The sequence below is a fragment of the Alosa sapidissima genome, chromosome 1 (genome assembly GCF_018492685.1).
Source record: "Alosa sapidissima isolate fAloSap1 chromosome 1, fAloSap1.pri, whole genome shotgun sequence".
Taxonomy (NCBI): domain Eukaryota; kingdom Metazoa; phylum Chordata; class Actinopteri; order Clupeiformes; family Clupeidae; genus Alosa; species Alosa sapidissima.
In genome coordinates, this window is record NC_055957.1 from 11,777,219 (window position 1) to 11,797,097 (window position 19,879).

At 40.0% G+C, this 19,879-nt stretch overlaps 1 protein-coding gene and 1 long non-coding RNA gene across 13 annotated transcripts in view; one reads left to right on the plus strand and one right to left on the minus strand.

Annotated features, from left to right (window-relative positions):
- The window catches only part of LOC121678279 (voltage-dependent R-type calcium channel subunit alpha-1E-like), a 62,587-nt gene extending 43,354 nt beyond the window's left edge, over positions 1-19,233 (minus strand). For all 12 annotated transcript variants that reach the window (XM_042057700.1, XM_042057760.1, XM_042057754.1 and 9 more), the window contains exons 1-3: positions 19,131-19,233; positions 17,827-17,920; positions 6,519-6,973 (exon numbers count right to left, since the gene is read on the minus strand). In XM_042057700.1, coding sequence (XP_041913634.1) covers positions 6,519-6,961 — 443 coding nt within the window. In that variant the 5' untranslated portion in view covers positions 6,962-6,973; positions 17,827-17,920; positions 19,131-19,233. The remainder of the gene's footprint in view (positions 1-6,518; positions 6,974-17,826; positions 17,921-19,130) is intronic.
- Positions 12,778-13,390, plus strand: LOC121679304. Its single transcript, XR_006021332.1, has 3 exons — positions 12,778-12,867; positions 13,095-13,246; positions 13,343-13,390. It is a non-coding gene; the product is annotated as an uncharacterized LOC121679304 (long non-coding RNA).
- Positions 19,234-19,879: the final 646 nt, after the last annotated feature.

Below are 19,879 nucleotides of genomic sequence, written 5' to 3' on the forward strand. Positions count from 1 at the left end.
ATAAAAATAGTGAACAGTACACGGCCAGCCTTAGTGCGTTTGTGATACAGGCTTCGAACACTCGCGCGTTGCCACCGTCACCTCCTGCTCCTATCCTCTGCTTTCTCCCACGTACCTCGGCAGAGCATTTCCCCGGAGGATGAGTGATGAAAAAAACGTAACCATGGCAATACATTTGGACCAGTGAAGGATACATCAGTGCAGACATTTTTTTCTCCACAGCATTTGCATCATATATGCCAAAATCCACAGATAGTAAACCTCTCAGCTAAATTTAATAATAATAATACAATTTAATTAAAACAGCCCACTAAAACGGTTAGGCTACATCTTGACTAAAGAGAGGTGTTCATATAGGCGCACTATTGCGCAAATGCCTTCAGTAGGCCTACACGCAATAGGCAATATAGATCCAGTTAATTCCTTGACTAGCACATATTGTCATGACAATAATAAAGAACCAGGACAGATAGCAATTGTTTTACGAATGGCACAATCGTACACAAACTTTAGTTTTCCAAAGGTATCACTGTAATAACTGGCATCGTCTTCAATCACTGGCAGAGGCGGCAACATGCACATCACTTGGTGTATTGTAACTGGTTCCTGCTGAACAGAGATGTACATCTGTGAAGAATATTAGAAATCAGGTCATTGTGCCGATAATAGGCCTACATATTTAAAATAGATCATGAAATAGTTCTTAAGTCACTCAGAAAAAAAGCGAGAAACAGAAAAGAAAAAGAAAAAAAACTATATGCTGTAATATGAAGCCAGACGTGCCCCACTAATTCTAAACCAATTCAGTTAACTCGACTATCATTAGTTCTTTTCTCAAAATGACCAGTTCTGAATAACTACTATGGGCTAAGTAAAGAGCAATAGTGATTCCCCTGCTTTGAAGTTTAAGTCATATTATGCTAATATGTTAATATCACCATGGTAATATCACCCACTGCTAACATGTGGGTTGTATCCTGGCATGTACAGTACAACTATGCCTGCATTGAATCATTTTGTGTGGGTGTCCTCACATTTGTAGCGATCAGGGGGATTTTCAAGGTAGCAAACCAGAATTTAAAGTGACAAGCAGTCAACAAGCACAGCATTCAGTCTGATAATACTCCAATGTAGGGTAGTTTACAGGGTTGCGTAGACCAGAATACCAAACTATGTACATGTACGACATGATGTCACCGCCACATGGTGTTGCCACCTGCAAGCTATACAAAGAGAATAAAGCACTCTTACCAAGTCATCCTACTCCAATACCTGACGAGGCTACTGCAACTCTTTGTAAATCTCCAGTCTTGGTAACTCAATGATTATTTGACAGTGGAATACAATAATATACACAGTGGGTTGTATTCTCTCATTTGTCTCTTTTTCACGCTTCCAGTTATGCGCTTGTCAGTTAAACTTATTCTCCCATCTGCACTTCTGTCACACTCAGAGCACATGAGTTCAGAATTAAAGGAGAGTGCCAGCCGCTTTCAACAAAGGGCCCTGTTGTTCAAGGTCACTGAGTACTGTCGGTAGGAAAAAATATTGGTGCTAACTTTGAGTTATCTTGCTTGTGGCAAGCGCAACCAGGCAGCTAAAAAGCTTTGCCATGGGGGCAGATTTCAGACTGTGTTTGTGCCTCTTAACAGACACAAAATGTCATTGCAAGTGTTATGCAACATGAACAGGATTCTTACGAGACACCACTATGCGTCTTTAACTAAGTCATTATGAAGAAACAGTACAACTCCAGTGTTTGTACTGGCAATCACATACCTGTGTTTCCCTAAGTCGCTTCCTGTAAAGTCTATACTAACGTCAAACTCATAGCAAGATATCTCAAGCTAAGTAGGACCATTTTTTAATATATTTTTTTCCTACCAACAATATACGCTGTGACCTCGAACAACAGGGCCCTACAGTATGTTGAACTCCAAAACAAAGTAACAAATTTACATAGAGTAATAATGTATAAATCTGTAACACAGTGTACCTATGTACATGTGTGTGTGTGTATATGTCACCTGTGTGTGGTAAGTCTACAACAACGGACAAAGTATACATTGGTGACACTCAAATGCATTTAGATTTAAATGTATTAATTTAGCTGACGCTGTTATCCAAAGTGACTTACAATATGGCATGACATTCAAGCTACAGTGCAACTCAGGGTAAGGACAAATCTTTTAAATACTACCTTACGTGATAATCAGAGAACAATAAAATATTTTAAATACTACCTTTTAAATACTACCTTACGTGATAATCAGAGAACAACGGTGCAGATCTTTTAAATACTACCTTACGTGATAATCAGAGAACAATAGTGCCGATGTTTAAGTGACAACCATGGAAGTATTGAAGTGACAGTCAGGTAGTGATTGATCACTCAGTCCACTATCGGGGGAACTAGAAATGGCAATAGTCTAGATTGTTGTGTGTTTATTGGCAGCAGTTCCAGGCAACATTCTATTTGATGCAGGCAGACATACAGTAGGTAGCCATTGAAGCACATTAAGCACCATGATTAAATGTTCTTTTTGACAGATTGAAAATTAAACGTGCTGCTGTGTTCCATCCGTAAAGGTTTCAACATGCAAGCCAGGAGGCCTGTTTGCAGGATGTTACAATAATCAAGGCAAGAGATAACCGTGACGTGTACCAAGAGTTGAGTGGCCTACTGAGGTAGGTAGGCATGATATTAGTTTTGTTAAAAAGTGCCATGGCCATGACCGTGTATGTGTACATTGTACATTGTGTACACTTCCGTGTATGTGTGTTTGTACATATGCGCGTGTGTGTCTGTGTGCATGTGTGTTTGTGTACAAACTTGCGCACACAGTGTGTGTGTGTGTATGTGTGTGTGCATGCACATGACTGTGTGTGTGTGTGTGTGTGTGTGTGTGTGTTTGTGTGTGTGTGTGTGTGTGTGTGCATGGGTCTGTGTGTGTATACCTGTGTGTGTTTGTGTGCTGGTGTGTGTGTATATGTGTAACTGTCAAAGCCACAGGCCTAACTTAATTCTAGGTCCACACACTAGATGCTGCTCCTCAACTGATTTAATGCACACATGCTCACTACAAATAGTGATCATCGGATCATTAAATTTCATGCACTTTACACCACTACAAGATTTTGGCACAAACTAAATTTTAACTGACTGTTGTTGCCCATTTTGTTGAGATAGCCAAATTAAACAATACGAGATGTGAGCATGTAAGCATACCTAATTTTAAAACTTCTTGAGATATACTGTAGAAATGTGTATATTGCAGCACAGCCCCCCACCTCTGCCATGGATGGAATTTCACAACATGTCAAATCTCATGCAGTTAGCACCCTCTCATCTATTGAAAAAAAAAAACCCTTTTATTTATAAAATGAGTTCATTTTATCTTCAAAGTGAAAAGCTCTCACTCATTTTTGAAAACAAAAGGCATTGCAGTGCTATATGGGTTCTGTATACAAAATAAGATCTGTTAGTACACTTGGCACGCCATTCTCCCAAGCACCTGTGAAAACATCTTCAATAAACATTTTTACTTAAGAAGCTCTCTCTCTTCTATGATGACAGCCGAAAATATTTGTTGATTTCTATAGACAACATTTCCCTTTCTCTCCTCTTAACAGTTGTTTCCATGGTGACAGGGCTCAGTTGAATTTCTGCTATGTTCTTTTCAATTTGCCAATGAAAGTGTTGTACAATAGAGCAACCTCTTCCTACAGAATGTCTGCTTTTTCCTGGAGGCAAATGTGGTTCTAGCAATCTAGCTAGGAATGTCAAGGTTTCTATTCTTCTGTATGGACAGAAAGCTGAGGGAGGTTTTCAAGGAAGAAGGATTTTCATCTCTTTTGCTATCTTACTTCAATGCAATAACATTTCCATGTTAAGTCCCATAGAAAGGAAGGAATGAGGAAGAAGTGTATTTCCATATTCAATTCCAATGTATCTCTGACTCTGTGTGCATATTGTTTGGTTAACCTATAGTGCTACTGTTGACTATTGTTCATATCATGAAACACAGAATGCTAAATAGTATAGCACAACTTCAAATAACCAAGATCCCTCTAAGAAAAGGACTAGGTCATGAAACTTGGCATCGGGTGAAATGATCAATTTCCTTGGGAAGAACAAAGATAACAAGGAGACCACACTTCCTGAAACGCCTCCTACAACCTCCTACTCTCACCTAAATATTTACTCCTGGATATTCCTGGGAGAAAAGGCACAAAAACTATGTTCAAAGATGAGAGTCCAGCGAGTTGAACGGATATCAGCACATGAATCTCCAAATAACTCTGAAGAGCGTTTATGTAATTGTCGACAGGTTTTCACCTTAGCTCTGATTAGAGTGGCTTCAGTGTTTTCTTCCACTTTGTTACCTGGCAACAGACTCTCTCTATCTCGGAGTTCCGTCAGCATGATCCTAGCCGAACCAGAGGCTTATATAAACACACATGTTATAATCACAATCTAAACCCAGAGCAATCTTCTAACACCATCACATTTTTACACATTGGGAATTTGAAGTATATCTGGTGGTCTCATGCCTTTAACTCATTCACAAAGTCGTGAGGGACATATGAGGTATGTGTCTAAGAAGTTCTCTCGTCTTCCCCTTCATACCAACACATTCCAGCATTGCCATTGGCCATGCTTTTGAAGAAGGACTTAGGCCTTTTCAGAATTCCTGAATATCATTTTGGCATAACATGGAAAATAATGTGGTTTTATTTCCATGAAGCAAGCACTACAATGTAAATGCCACTCCAATTCGAATTCTAGCTGTTTTAGGTATTTGAGGGTAGCTTCCATTCTTTTATTCAGTACACATTTTATGCCAGCAATGTCTCAATAATAGCTCTGAAATTAATTACAGAGTGGAAGTCTTTGACACAGGCCCTTTTGGCATAGTTATTATGTGTCAAAAATGTAGCATATGAATTGGAAGTTGGCTGGTATGAGGACCAGTATTTAAAGCATCAAGTAATTGGATATAATCAAAACACCTGTACAATGTTGTGTGATAAAACATTTTTGCAAATGTTCTTTCTGGCCACATGGCAAAACTCTTCCAACTGAGCAACAGCAGCTGCTTATGGCTTTTTTGTGCCATAGCGTCCTCTAGTGGTCACAACGAACGACACCTCCCTCTGATTTATTTATTTTCTGCAAGAGTCATTATTAGCAATGTATGTGTCCCATTACTTTTGCGTCATCCACAAAACCCTGAATACATCATCATCAATCATTCAATACAGTTGCAAGACATAACAAAAAATGAAATAAAATTAAAAAAACACAAAAAGCCATAAATCAATTTCCTGTGTTTGAAACGCCTCTGCCCACATAGTGCTCATCCTCCAGTGGTGATTATCTGTGAGCACCCTTATCCCCTCAGTCAACAATGATAATTCCTTCCTGTTTGAGTACTCCTACGTTTATATGAAAGAGAAGAATAGAGAGCAAGAGAGAACCAGAGAGAGGGCCACAGAGAGAGAGAGAGGGGGGGGGGGATTTGTGCTCCTAATCAGGTGACAGGTGTGGGGGAGGACAGAGCTACTACTGCAATGAACTGCTACTCCATATCAAGATGGCAATGTTGCCATAATCAAGGCTCATGCTCTGAATCCAACCGACAGCAGTCTTGGTGATTCACTCTCATTTCCTGGTCAGTCTAATTGGCAGTAGAAATGGCGCAAGTTAAGTCTTTTATTCAGAGACGCCGTGACATGTGTTCACAGCATGCGGTGTAAAGCATGCAACTCCCATGTGTGTGGGAGGCATGGAAGAGTGACAAGACCAAAAACCTCTATTTAGACATATCTATGGCCCATGTCCCGCAGTACACCAAAATCAACTGCCGTTGGCACAGATAAATGACACGTATGACAACCACTATAACTTATGGTGACAATAATACTGCACATTAAAACACTAAAAATGTACAGTTGTGGGGAAGACTATCTGATATTACCATGACAAGTGAATCTTTGTGAGCTCTAGCTGGCTACTGAAAAGGTGAGTTAAAAAATGAGAAATGCAATCAAGAAGAGGGGCAGAACACTAGTACTATATGGAAATCATGTCTCTAATGATAATACCTACGTACAGCTGAGAGTGTCACAACAACCTAATTGGCTAACTGGCATAAAATGACTCTCTCTCTCTATTGCCCTCTCATTCCCCCCACAAGAATGTGTGTTTATAATATAACAGGTGGCATAGTCACAGTTGTCTTCATACCACTATGCATGCAGTGACATTGAATATTTAAGCTTGAGTATTATATTGTCACTCCACATGTTCTGAAATAAAGACAATGGCTTGGCTGACCTATACTGTACAATGACAAGGACCGATGGGTATACTGTATATTATAACTGTAAATCACATGGGAAGAGTTTACACATATAAGATCAACTCAATCTTTTTGAGCAAAAGAAATATGCTGTGGTTATGTATGATACAGCTAAAAACCTTGTGCATATGATTGCATGACGCATGTACTCACTCCCATTCTTTCCTGCGTGCCTGTGGCGTACTCTGGATCTTGTGCGCCTGGTGCGCCCGCACCACGTCGCGCTGGTCCACGATGCCCCCGCGCCGCCGCATGATGCTGCCAGGGCTGAGGGGCGGCGCGCCGAGCCCTGCAGACGTCCCGTCCCGCGTGTACGCCACGTCGAAGGTGGCGGCCCGGGGCAGCAGCGGCACGCTCCCCGAGACAGTGGGCGGAACCTGGAGGGAGCAGGACCGCGAGTTCGGCGTCAGACCCTGCCGTCCAGCCACCCGCCAGGCCTCGGGCTCGGGCAGGGCCAGGAAGGAACGGTGGAAGGTGCCCCCGCTGCCCGCATTGCCCCCGCTGCCCCCGGCTCCAGGCTGCTGCGGTCCACTGGGGTCTGGCCGAGGGGAGAGGGCACCATCTGACCCACCATGCATCTTAGCAGACTGCATCATCACACCATGGTGCTGAGAAGGATAAAAGACAGACAAGAGAGTTTTAGAATAAGTACCGGTAGTTCATTTTCATGTTCTATTGGAAGATATGTAAGATATAAGTTATAAGTAGAGTCCTTAAACCTTCAACACTGAACTTCTTAGGGTTGTATTTAGACATAGCAGGTGGGTAAAAGTTCATTTTTTCCACCTACATTACTTTTTAAAAAAGTGAATTGTTATTCTAGATTCTTTAGATATAAAGTGAAATATTTCAATCTTGATGATTATGGCCTACAGCTCATGAAAACCCCAAAATCTGTTTCTCAAAATATTAGAATAAATATGTTATATTACAGAAATGTCGGTTTCCTGAGCCTTCAATCTCTTAGTCTGATTCAGTAAACACAACCACAATCACGGGAAAGACTGCAGACTTGATAGTTGTCCAGAAGACACTCATTGACACCCCCCACAATGAAGGTAAGCCACAGAGGGTCATTGCTGAAAGGGCAGGGTGTTCACAGAGTGCTGGGAAGGGAAAAGTGTGGTAGGAAAAGGTGTGGAAGCAACCGCAGCCTTGAGAGAATTGTCAAGTAAACCCAATTCAAGAACTTGGGGGAATTTCACATAGAGTAGATTGAGCCTGGAGTCTGCATCAAGAACCCCCACGTGCAGACGTGTCCAGGAAATGGGCTACATTCCTAGTGTCAAGCCACTTTTGAATCAGAGACAAGGTTAGAGCATCTTTCTTGGGCTAAGTAGAGACAGAACTGGACCGTTGTTCAGTGGTCCAAACTGAAATTTAGCATTTCATTTGGATATCAGGGTCCAATCAAGGTCCCAATAGTCTGGAGGAAGAGTGAAGAGGCACAGAATCCAAGTTGCTTGATGCCCAGTTTGATGTTTCTACAGTCAGTGATGATTTGGGGTGTCAGGTGCTGGTCCACTATGTTTTATCAAGTCCAGCCTTCTACCAGGAGATTTTAGAGCTCTTCATGATTCCATCTGCTGACAAGCTTTATGGAGATCCTGATTTCCTTTTCCAGCAGGACTCGGCACCTGCCTCCAGTGCCAAAACTGCTAGTAACTGGTTTGCTTACTATGGTATTACTGTGCTTGATTGACCAGACAACTCATCTGTGAACCCCATAGAGAATAATGGTTTATTGTCAAGAGGCAAATGACCTTAAGGCTGCTAACAAAACAACCTGGGCTTCCACAATACCTCAGCAGTGCCACAGGCTGATTGCCTCCATACCATGCAACAATGATGCAGTAATTTGTGCAAAATCAGCCCGAGCAAGTATTGAGTGTATAAACGAACTACTACGGTACTTTAGATTATTCAGATTAGTTCATTTATTTTCAAAAGGTCGACATTTCTGTATTATAACCTCTTTATTCTAATATTTTGAGAAACTGATTTCGGGTTTTCATGAGCTGTAAGCCGTAATCATCTAGCCTAGAAATCTAGACGCACCCTAGCGACAGCAAATGTAATTTGCAGCCAGGGTAGTCTAGCAACTCTCCGTTGGCTTGCGAGCTGGAAAAAATCAAGTTCTGAACTTCAATCAGGCCAATCACATCGTGCATCGGGAAAACGCATGGGACTCATGAGTTGTAGAGCTATCCTATTGCGTGCAGAGGGAATTTGAAAGAAAACCGTTTATCCCGCCCCTCGGATTGAGCACTGCGAATGGTGAGTTCCCAGACCCTACATCTTGATGTGGGTCTGGCTCGTCAGGGTAGTAATCATCAAGATTAAAACCAAAAATGGCTTGAAATATTTTACTTTATATCTGATGAATCTAGAATGAAAGATTCACTTTTTGAAATAAATTAGGAGAGTGTGGGTGGGTGGGATGAACTTTTCCACGATATTCTTTTTTTTGGAGACCCACCTGAATGTTGAACAAAATAAGGTATGAAATTATTAAAATGATGGAATAATGAGAAATATCATACCTGAATAACACTTTGGTGTGGTTTTAAAACCCCGGACAAGACCTACTGATGCATATTAACACAATAATTCAGCAAAAAAACAACAAGAAACAAAGAATCACCTCCGTCAACAACCATGCCTGTGGATTTTTTGCCTCAATTGACAAACATCAGCTCAGTCCAAGACGCCCACTGTCTGATTCATTCAGTGCAAACACACTGTATGTATAGTTAGTGAGCTTTTTGAAGGCTCTTGAACAGTTGAATTTATAGGTTCTCCTATGAGCCCACACATAATATGAACCCTTAAATGTCACATTTAGCATATTATTGTGCATAGTGCTATAAGACACACTGTAGCCTACTTTGATTATAGTGAAATTACATCCAGCTTCATTTAAACACTTGGACAACATATGCCAGAGTGACATGGTATAATGTTCTCTTAGAAGTACAACGAATATGAAAGTCACAGTGGTGCGGCATGCATGACTCACTTTTTCAGCTGATATTGGCAACAAGTGTGCAGTAACAGAGCATGTGTCACATCATAGAGACATAAGAGTTAACTTACAGGGCAGGATGCACTTACTGTATTCATTGTATTTCTTGGGTCCCTTGCTAATTGTGCTTAGCATACATGTACCTTTGGAGCAAATGCTTCTTCAAATAAAGTAGTCCAAACATTTGTTTATGTTTATTATAAGTTATTCAGTTGTTCTTCAAGATGCATCGCAAATGTGCTGAAAAAGATTTTGGACCAGATCGCTCCTCTGTCCTCTACATAGAGCTGTTTGGAGTTGGAGTTCAGTCGCAAACAGAAATCATTACCTCCCATTGGGCTCCCATTAACCAAGCAACAGAAAAATCATGCTGCTGGCTGTATCTAGGTGGACTTGGAAAAATCTCCTGACATTACTTTGGCAAAGCTTAGCAGAAGAGGAGGGTGGGGGTGGTGGGTGTGCTGCAGGGGGCGATACTGGCTTTAAAGCTATCAGCAGCCAAAAATGCTGGCCTCGACAGCTTGTATGGGGATGTCTAACATACTCTGTATTTTTTAAACCGACTTAAAATGTGGACACTTATTAGTATTGACATAAGAGTGTTTGTTGCTGGAGTTTGAAAAAAGGCAGTGGGTACCAAAGATTCTTTGGTGGGTACTGACTAGATGCTGGTAAAACTAGATAGTACATACCACATAGCAGTACATGATAGGCCTATGACCACCATGGTTTTGCCACCTGCTACACAAAGTACATAAAGCACACATCCCAGGTTTTCTCCCTCCTCTACAACTCCCCTGCAACTCTTTGTACACCTCAAGGCTTACATCCTCTTCCCTTGGTTACTCAGGGATTGTTTAACAATGCAATTCAACAGCATACATAGTCTCAACTAACTGAGGTGCTTGAACTGTAATAAAATAACAAAATTATGTGTAATTATTAATGTACCAAACTTCACCATAATGTGTGTGTGTTGATGTGTGACCTGTGAGCAACAACAGAAAAATGCACGTCTGTATCCACATTTTCTGTGTGTGTTCGCCTCTGTGCATGTAGTGTGCGTGTGTGCACATGCATGTGCACTGAAAAAAAGGGGAAATGGGGGTTGTTGAATTTACAAAAATGCATTTATTATATTTAACATGATTATTTTATGTTCCTTCTCCAAACATGTATTAATCGTGTAGAGCTATTTTAATCTTGAGAAATGTCAAATGTAGGAATTTAAGTTATGTTAGGCGAAAAGAAAATTATTATGTTTTGTCTAATGACTCTGCCCACTGGCTTTCAGCAGCATGCCAAAATGCCAGAACTACTAAAGTATTTTGTGTCCACCATTTTTCCTCGGCAAGAAGTTGGAAGCGCTGTCCGTTGGTCCATTTCAAGATCATTCATTTGGAGAGCTGTGTATAAGGTAAAAGTAATTCAATCTTACAAAATGTTTGCCAAGTACTTAAGACACATTTTCCCTCACAAAGGCAATGGTTTTATTTGCTAGTAACGTCGAGTAACATGAGTAAGCTAGTGTGCTGCAGGTTAGTGCTCAGTTAGCTAACATAAACGTTACATTAGGTTAGTGCAAAATGCATCATAGTATTAGGGCTAATGTTTCTGGAAATGTGCTTGCTTATAGTAGGCCTATGTGTTTGTATAGTATGAACATGTGTGTAGTTCAAATCTGTTGTTGCTCTACACTTAAAACTTTGAAGCTAACTTTTTTAATTTAGTTGAATGGGGTAGTAGCTTAGCTTCTACTATGGGGAAATGTAGCACTATTTCTAGCAAGGCGCCAAATTTGCTGCTCCACCTGATGATAGCTAATGAAAACTAGAAAAGCATTTCCTGAAGGAAATACAGTGCATGAAAATGCTAAAATATGATGTAAAATATCATACAGAGTAAAAACAAACTATATTGGTTGCTAGGTAGATGAGGTTTAATATGGTTGGAATGGCTGAACAGTTAAATAGGTGGATAGTTTAAATGGTTAAATTATTTAGGTAGATAGTTGACAATAACTGACAGTTGGAATGGCTCTAATGTTTGCTAGCAGTTATACTAACTATGTTAACAAAGATAATAATGCTAACCAAGTTACTTAACTTAGTTAATTTAGCTAATGTTTTCTAGCAGTTTTTTTAAATGTTAATAATGCTAATGCTGTTGACTATGTTAACAATGCTAACTATGTGACTTAGCTAACTTAGCTAATGATTTATAGCAGTTATGCTAAAATACTAAGAATGCTAACATGTTAACCATATGACTTAGCTAACTTGACTATTCATTTTTAGCAAGAATGTTAACTATGTTAACTATGCTAACCATGTTACTTAGCTAATCATTTTTGGCAGTTTTGCTAAAAAATGCTAACAATGTTAACATGCTAACTATGCTAACCATGTGACTTAGCTAACCTAGCTAATCATTTTTAGCAGTTTTGCTAAAAATGCTAGCAATGCTAACATGTAAACTATGCTAACCATGCTAACTAGCTACAGTGGGTAGGAGTCATAGTTGATGACAAGTAACAGTTACAATGGCTCAACAGTTAAAAAGTTCAGTAGTTTAAAGGGTTAAATTGTTTAACAGTGAAATATTGTAGTGGGGACTTTTATTTGTTTTATTTATATATTTTGAAAGTTTTTGGCAGAGGAAGTAGTTGAACAGGGTGTGTAGTCTTAATAGAGCCAGTTTGTATGCTTAAAGCCTGAGACACTGACAGTTGATCCAGGTGGCCTGGCCACCTGGCAGAAGATTCTAATTGCTGTAATGTCATAAAGGGCAATGTTAAGTCAATGGGGACATTTTGATAGTTTTTAATTAATAGTTTAAAAAGTATAAAAGTTACAAAGATGAAAAATACATAGCACTCTTGTCCTAAGTAAGACCTACGTACAGTAACATAGTTTGAATGAAGTTTCTACGTTAAACGGTTGAAGCTGCATTAAACACGTTAGAAGAAGAAGAATAAGAAGCCTAGGAAGAACAGTACAGTGCATTTTCATGCAATGTAATAAGAAGCCTAGGAAGAACAGTACAGTGCACTTTTATGCACTGTAATAAGAAGAAGCCTAGGAAGAACAGTACAGTGCATTTTTATGCACTGTAAAAATGCACGTTATAACTACACATGGACAACCGCGATTTCAGAGGCTGTTGAATGCTTAATTTCCAAGCTAAGACAAATATCTTGGTCTGAAATTAATCTACACGAGATGCTGCAGTTGTTGGTATCAGTCTCTTTGTCATTGCAAGTCTTAAAAAAGTCAATTAACTCCAAGGGCTTTGGCTTGTTCTGTGTTCAAAGTTGTCGAGAGTGTGCGAGTGAAACGTCTTTCTGATGTTGAGAAGAGGAACAACAGGGAGGTGGAAGGGAAGACATTTGCATACAAGAGAAAATAAGTGGTACGTAAGACACCCATGATCAACGACTTCAAGACAAGATGGCCTGCACTCTTTGAAGTATATGAGGTAGGCTATACGTTTAATGTGAAATCACAGTCTTGAGACTTGTCTTTGACTAGGATGAGACCAGCAACTCCCAAAGTAGTCTGAAGATGGGAGTTGGTAGTTTTTCTCAAGTCTTTCCAAAATCTCCTGATGTGTGGAAGTCTTTAGAGATGGTGTTTTCAGGTTGTCTGTAGTAATCACTGTGATAACTAAGCGATTTCTCTGTCTGTTCTTATTCTTGTTTTCAGATCAACACAGAATTTAAGCGGATCACAACCCCTGCCCCTGCAGTCTGGTTTCTTTCACAGCTAGATTTGCTGACAAACTTCTGAAGCTGTTTGAAAAGAGAGGAGGGCAGATAGGCAAGAATCTACGGAGCATTTCGTCACAAATGAGTCAAGTAAGAAAAACTTTTATGGGAAGGCAATTTTAGTGTTGTACGATATGTTTTAGAAAAATGCATGTTTTCATTTTCTTATCCTACTTGACAATGCAGGCCGGGAATGCATTCTTAAGGGGCTTTGTGTTTACCTCAGCGATGACCCAGCAAATCCCGTGTGAGAGTTTGTGGTGAGTAAGAATTATTTCATTTTTCATGCTGAGCGAAAGTTTTTAAGCAAAATTCACACTTAGAGGTTTTTTGATGCTTTTGATGAACAATGAGATGCTTTTATCAGTACGAAAGACACTTGTTGTGAAGGGGTGCTAATACTTTTGACTGTGCAGTATTCATTTCCCACGCCATTTTGGTAGTATTTTGTGTTGAATTTGGGGTTTTAGTTGTGTTGAGCTATTGAAATGATCCTGGTTTGGTTATTTTATCAAAAAACCTCCAAAAGTGTGTGAGTTTTGCTTGGAAACTAACATTGCCAAAAACAGAAAAACAGAATAACCAGCCAGTGGGTCAGATATCAATATAAAGATAAAGTTCTCACACTTGGTTCGAGAAGACGAATTCATGCCATCAAGGAGCCACCGAGGAAACCACGATGGGGATCTATGTTGTGAGGCATGATGCCACCAGCAAACCAGAGGGCATGGGGATTGTCCTAGAAGGTCAGCAGGTACAGCAGGACCAGGACAACGTAGCATTAGCTCCTGCCATGTTATTTGGCTTAGTGTATTATTTAAACCTTGACTACCCAAAAGAACTTAAGTTTTTGAAGTGCTCCAGAAAGTTGTGATGGAGCTAGAGGGTAGTTCACTGTCTAAGAAAGCCCAGCTCCTGAAAAACAGACTCAGCTCTTTAGAGAACATCTCCTCTCATAGCACCACTTACAACAAGTCTTGCTGATCCTAGCACTTACCACCCGTCTTGAACTGACACTCAACTGTTTAAAAACAGCACTCACTGATGCACTTATTCTTACTGTACTCTACCGTTTTTAAATTGTCCTAAAATTGTTGAGAAAATTGCTTTAAAACGTAAACTGTTTACCATGTTAGTCGCTTTGGTTAAAAATGTGTCAAATGTAATGTAATGAAATGCCTGACAAAAGTGGATCTGCTGTCAAGTGTTTTGAAAAAGACTGTATGTATGTAATTATGTAGAATGTAAAAATAAAGGCTCCTTATGCATTATTTATTTCCATGTATAATATAATGTAGAATTATGTAGAATGTAAAAATAAAGGCTCCTTATGCATTATTTTTTACATAAAATCATGTTTATATAACATGAATGAATCATGTTTGTTTAGCAAGAAAAAAATCGGTATATTTAACATGACTAAATCTGGTTAAGAGAACATGGTTTTATAATGTGCAACTTATGTCCATGCTTTTTTCATGTAAATCTGAAAGACTTTTTTTTCAGTGTGTGTGTGCGCGCAGGTGAGCTAGTGTGTAATTGTGTGTGTCGGTGCAAACTTGTATACCCTGCCAGTATGTCAGTGTCTGTGTGTGTGTGTCTGTATGTACTGTGTGTGTGTCTGTATGTACTGTGTGAGTGTCTGTGTGCATGTTCGCCTGTGCGTATACTGTCAGTTAGCATGTGTATGTTTGGGGGGAAATATCTCCAGGGGGAAATAATGTTGTTTGCCCCTTGACCAGCTTCAGTAGGAAAAAGCAGTTAAATCACACAGCTGTAAACCACACCCTGTTCACGCAGCTGCTAGTGCCTTCAAAGGAGCCATGTGTGATTCCCCAATCACCCTACACTGTAACCTGCCTCTGCCTGACCATTTGGATGGCCTTTAACACTGCCATATTCTACTACTGAAGTAGACCAGCTTCTGATTCAACCTCATTAGTAGCTCATCTACATTTTCAACCAGCATAAAGGAAAAACTCAGAAAAGTCTTCAGATTGGCAGTCAGAACAGCACCTACTGAAACCTTCAAAGCAATACCAAAGAGTATTTTGTACCTTAAAATAATGTTTCCAAAATCGTTTCAGTGGTTCATCAACTCGTAACAAGGTGAACGGCACTTATGCATTCTATCGGCTATAACCGCACTATGCAAGTTTGCCACATCGGGTAGCGGATCTGTAGTTTGATGGAATGAGACATAAGAAATTACAAATTTGACTTGCTTCTGATGTCGCAATACTGTACATAATACTTTCATAAAATCATGCAACATACTCTACCTTGTCTGTGGACATTGTTATTTCCAAAGCCGGTGCTGGATAAACAAATAGTGTGCGTGCGACAGAGGAAAAGTGCTTTGGTGTTGCTTTAAAGGCACCCAAAAATGCCATTCTCCTCATAACATTACCAGCACTCATTTAGCTGATTGGAAATTTGAAAGGATTTCCATTAATTTTTGTTGAGGGCATAGAATGGAGATAATTCAACTCAGGGCCCTAAATCAAATGCCAGGCAAAGTACAAAGTTTAAAGTCTATCTAAAGATAATTTAATAACTATGCTAAATCTATTTGCAAATTTAATGTCATGAGCAGTATCCTAAGCACAAACACTGGTGGGTCAGTCCGAAGCTCTCACACGCCACATGATGGATTTAGTTTATGTACAAGACCTTTGCTCATCGACTGACTTTGCACTTTGCTCAGCGTTTAAATTAGGGCCCCCAGACTCTACTTTTAAAATCAACTTTGGACAGTTGTAGGAAAAGCTCACATGATAGACCATGCTATTCCACTCTATTCCACTATGCAAAATATGTATCAGACGGCCTTCTAAAGAGTGCCAGAGCATCCCAGTCTTCTAAAGAGTTCCAGAGCATCCCAGTCTTCTAAAGAGTGCCAGAGCATCCCAGTGGAGTCTGTGGTAAAGGGAAGGCTCATCACTGGTGATCATTTCTGCTGCGGAGACATCTTTCAGTGCACCTGCCAACCTGTACGATTTCATCCTGCCCGATGAAATTCCTCAGAGTGATATGATGCACAATCACGTACCAAATGGTGTATTCTTATTGTTCCTGCTCTGGTATTCAGACAACTTGGGGCCAGGAAGAAATTGAGGTGTGAGAAACCCTAGAATCGGTATGGGGGAATGCCTCTGAGAACCATCCCAGTCAGGGTGTTAACATTTAGGGGGTAGGATGGACTTTTGAAACAGAATATATGCCAAGAGGAGCTCAGAGTCACTCTTCAAGACTCATCAAAGTTCACTCTACAAGATCAGTGCCCAATAGTCCCGAAGAAACATCCTTTTTTCCTATGAAACACCTTGTGTTTTTCCCACAAACCACAGTGTTAAACCACAGGGAAAAATATTTCTATGTACTGAGTGAATGTAAGAATGTATTCATTTATTTTAAAGGCAGAATTTTCTCTGCCCCTTTATTCTAGTTTATTTAACTATCTACACAGCGATTGCTGCCTCATAGGGAACGTGGCCCGAGTCTCTCCATAGCCCTGCTGGTTCATAATCCAGCCTGGGACTTCACATGGCTCTAAAACTTATTTTCAGAATGTTTTAGAACAAAGTTATTAAAGTTATTATGGATGGTTTGATTGTCTTATATTCTTCCTTCAACGTAAATCACTTAACTTCCTTTCCTTATCAACAATATCCAGACCTGATTTCAAAAGAGCCAACAATTCTCAGCTAGTTTTCCACACTTCATGACAGCTCTCTTAACTCTTCTCTCCTGCCACCAAACCACTCTCAGCTCAAATCCCTGACTATCAACCCTTAAAACCCTAATTTAGCACAACTCTAACTTGGATGAGAACATGCCAATAAAAATGACACCATTTATTTTCTCAGTCTTTCTATCCGTTTAGATGGCTGATGCAAAAGATCAGCACTTAAATGGACACTTGTGCAACGACTGATTCGAGGACATTTCTGTTTTCAATTTGCAATGCTTCAACATTGAACTGCCTGGCTGGTTCACAGAAAAGCTGTGCTGAAAGTCTCAAGGATGTTTCATTTCCCCCCCAAAGTATTTTAGTGCCCTCAAACTAGAACATGCTTTCATGTTAACTGTCAATCCATTTGGTCAAAACACTCTAACCTCCCTATATCTGAACTTTTCTTTAACGTAAAAAGCCTTTTAAGAAAAGCAAATAATTTCTCTTTGCAAAAAAAGTCACTTATAAGAGACACTTACAATGTTATCTCAGTCATAAGGCTGTCTCTGAAGTAAGATCTAAAATATTCTAATGTGTCTTTGTTTCAAATTCAGATAATTTTGAGCAACATAAGATTATGTTATATTTATCAGATAGATAAGTAACTTAAAATATCACTGAAATATGACATTAAAAAATGATTAAAAATGAAAAATGTCATATTTTCAGTTGAGGTCAGACAGAAAAGGGGTGGAAGGAACTGAAATAAACAATTTTGAAGGAGTGATCTGAAGGAGTGATCTGATCATTCATGGAAGTGAATCTGATTTGATATGGTATTTGCCATGGATGCAACGTGCCAACATGGGTGAGCAGTGGAGGCACTTGCTTTCAGCATGTCGGAGATGGTGAGACAGAGGCACCAAGGCCATTGCTATTCACCTGTGGCTGAAAGGAGCATTATTAGGAGTGGGTGAGAGGGAAAGTGACTCACTCATCATCAGCGGAGCTCTTCTGGCTGAGAGTGTGCTGGAGGAATGACAGAGAAATTGCCAGTCTACCGCTGCCGTAACCCACCACTGTCGTACCTATTAGGCAATCAAGCCCGAGGTTTAAGGAACACATTGTCAGTTGCATGAGCACATTGTCAATAGCATGAATACTCTGCCACAGCAGACAGAGTAGGCTATTTGGTATAGTAGACTACTTGATATCAAGTGGGGGAAAATACTGGATCCCCCCCCCCTTACACTTGGGAAAGCACAGGGAAAGAATTCAGCAGGTAAGTACAACAGGTGTCTTGTTTATTAGCCTGTCAGAATCAAAACACAATCATGCTATGCCCCCACAAAACGAATAATGCAAAATGCACAATTATGCATGTCAGCATATGCAGGTGGCTGCCATTATTTCTGAAGTGATAGATCAAGCATTCAACAGTGACACTCAGGATGAATTCAATGTGCTAAACCTTAGTAAAGACGAACCGAATTCCATGGGGGAGGATATCTTCATTATCATTACAAACGCCACTCTGTCCCCAGATTGGCACTGTGAAAATATATGCCTTGCATTGCCTTCGGGAGAGAAGCAGAGCTTTTTGTGTTCAGTTACACCCCCACAGAGCCAAACTGATCCAAACGTCAGGCTGTTTGTGATTATGTGTCATCATTCGTTTCTATTGCAGACATTATTCTGCAGTCTTTTACACATGAAAGTAAGCTAAGTTAGTTTGTAAGTGTGATACAATTATACCACTGCATCAACCTGGTATGGGTTTAAGTAAAGCATGAAGAATTATCAATTGCGCTACAAGGGTGAGTCGCAAAATCCAAGGGTGAGTCGCAAGTACCCATGCAAGGAGAAAATAAAACAAATATCTTGTAAATAATAATAATGAAAAATAATGTCTGAATGCTGAATTTAAAACTGCAACACAGCATTCCACAGTCGCCACTCTTTAATGCCCCAATTAGACTAGGATCATTATTCAACGACTTCTGGCGTCGACACAAAACATGCTATATAGGCTAAAGACCAAACCATTCATTCCTCTGATCTTTGTTACTTTTTAACCGCTGTTCTTTGAAGGACAATATTTATGAGACCGCTGTAAAACTTGAGGGCGCTCCTCAAGTCTGTTTATTTCTGCATCTGTCTTAGGTGTCTAACGCAACAAGAACGCAGTGACTCAATCAATCAGCCCAGACCAAAGCATCCTACTAGACAGCATTTACATCACCAGCCAAAACATTCCCGTAGCGTTGAACACGTCAATTTGTAAATTAATTAGCCTACCTAAAAGTAAATTCAGTGCGTCCGTCTTGCGTTCTGACACTTCGGGGGCTTGAAATGTTTCTTCGCTTCCTACAACATGCCTCTAAGAGTAGAGATAAGCCAGTGTGGACTCCCGGTGAGAGGTGCCGAGCCAGTTGCCAGGTGTAGCCTGCCGCACGAGGATGACAAGCGGCTACACGCTATTGTAAATACCAGGCTCAGAAATGATTCATGAAAACGCCTCCAATCTCTTTCACTTCACGTGTGATGGCAACGCTCTAGAAATTATGAGTGCATACTGCGACAAATATTCATTGACCGGGGGATTTTTAATTTAAGCCTATAGGCTAATTTAGCACTTTTATGTAGCCTATATATTTCGTGTCTAATGTTAAAAGTTCGTTTGTTTTATTTACTTTCTTTAAGGGTTTTTACACATTTTCATTTGGCAAATCTAAATTAAATTGTTTGCCCACGCCAGTAACAATTAGACAAGTTATACATGAATCAAAATATCTACAACATAGCCTAGATGAGTAGCCTGGTATGGCCAACATATTTTCCCCTATAGGAGCATTCATACCAGTAGCACTTAAGTGGTCTTTAATTGGCACCTCTTGCTGGCTCAGCTCTGGATTATGCCAGAAGCCTAAAATAATCCACTCTTCTACATCTACCCCCCCCCATCTATATGTATCCCAGTCACAAGAAGGTAGATTGGCCCCTATACTGGTTTGTAGGCTAATTCTGAACCTGTGCCCCCTCCCACA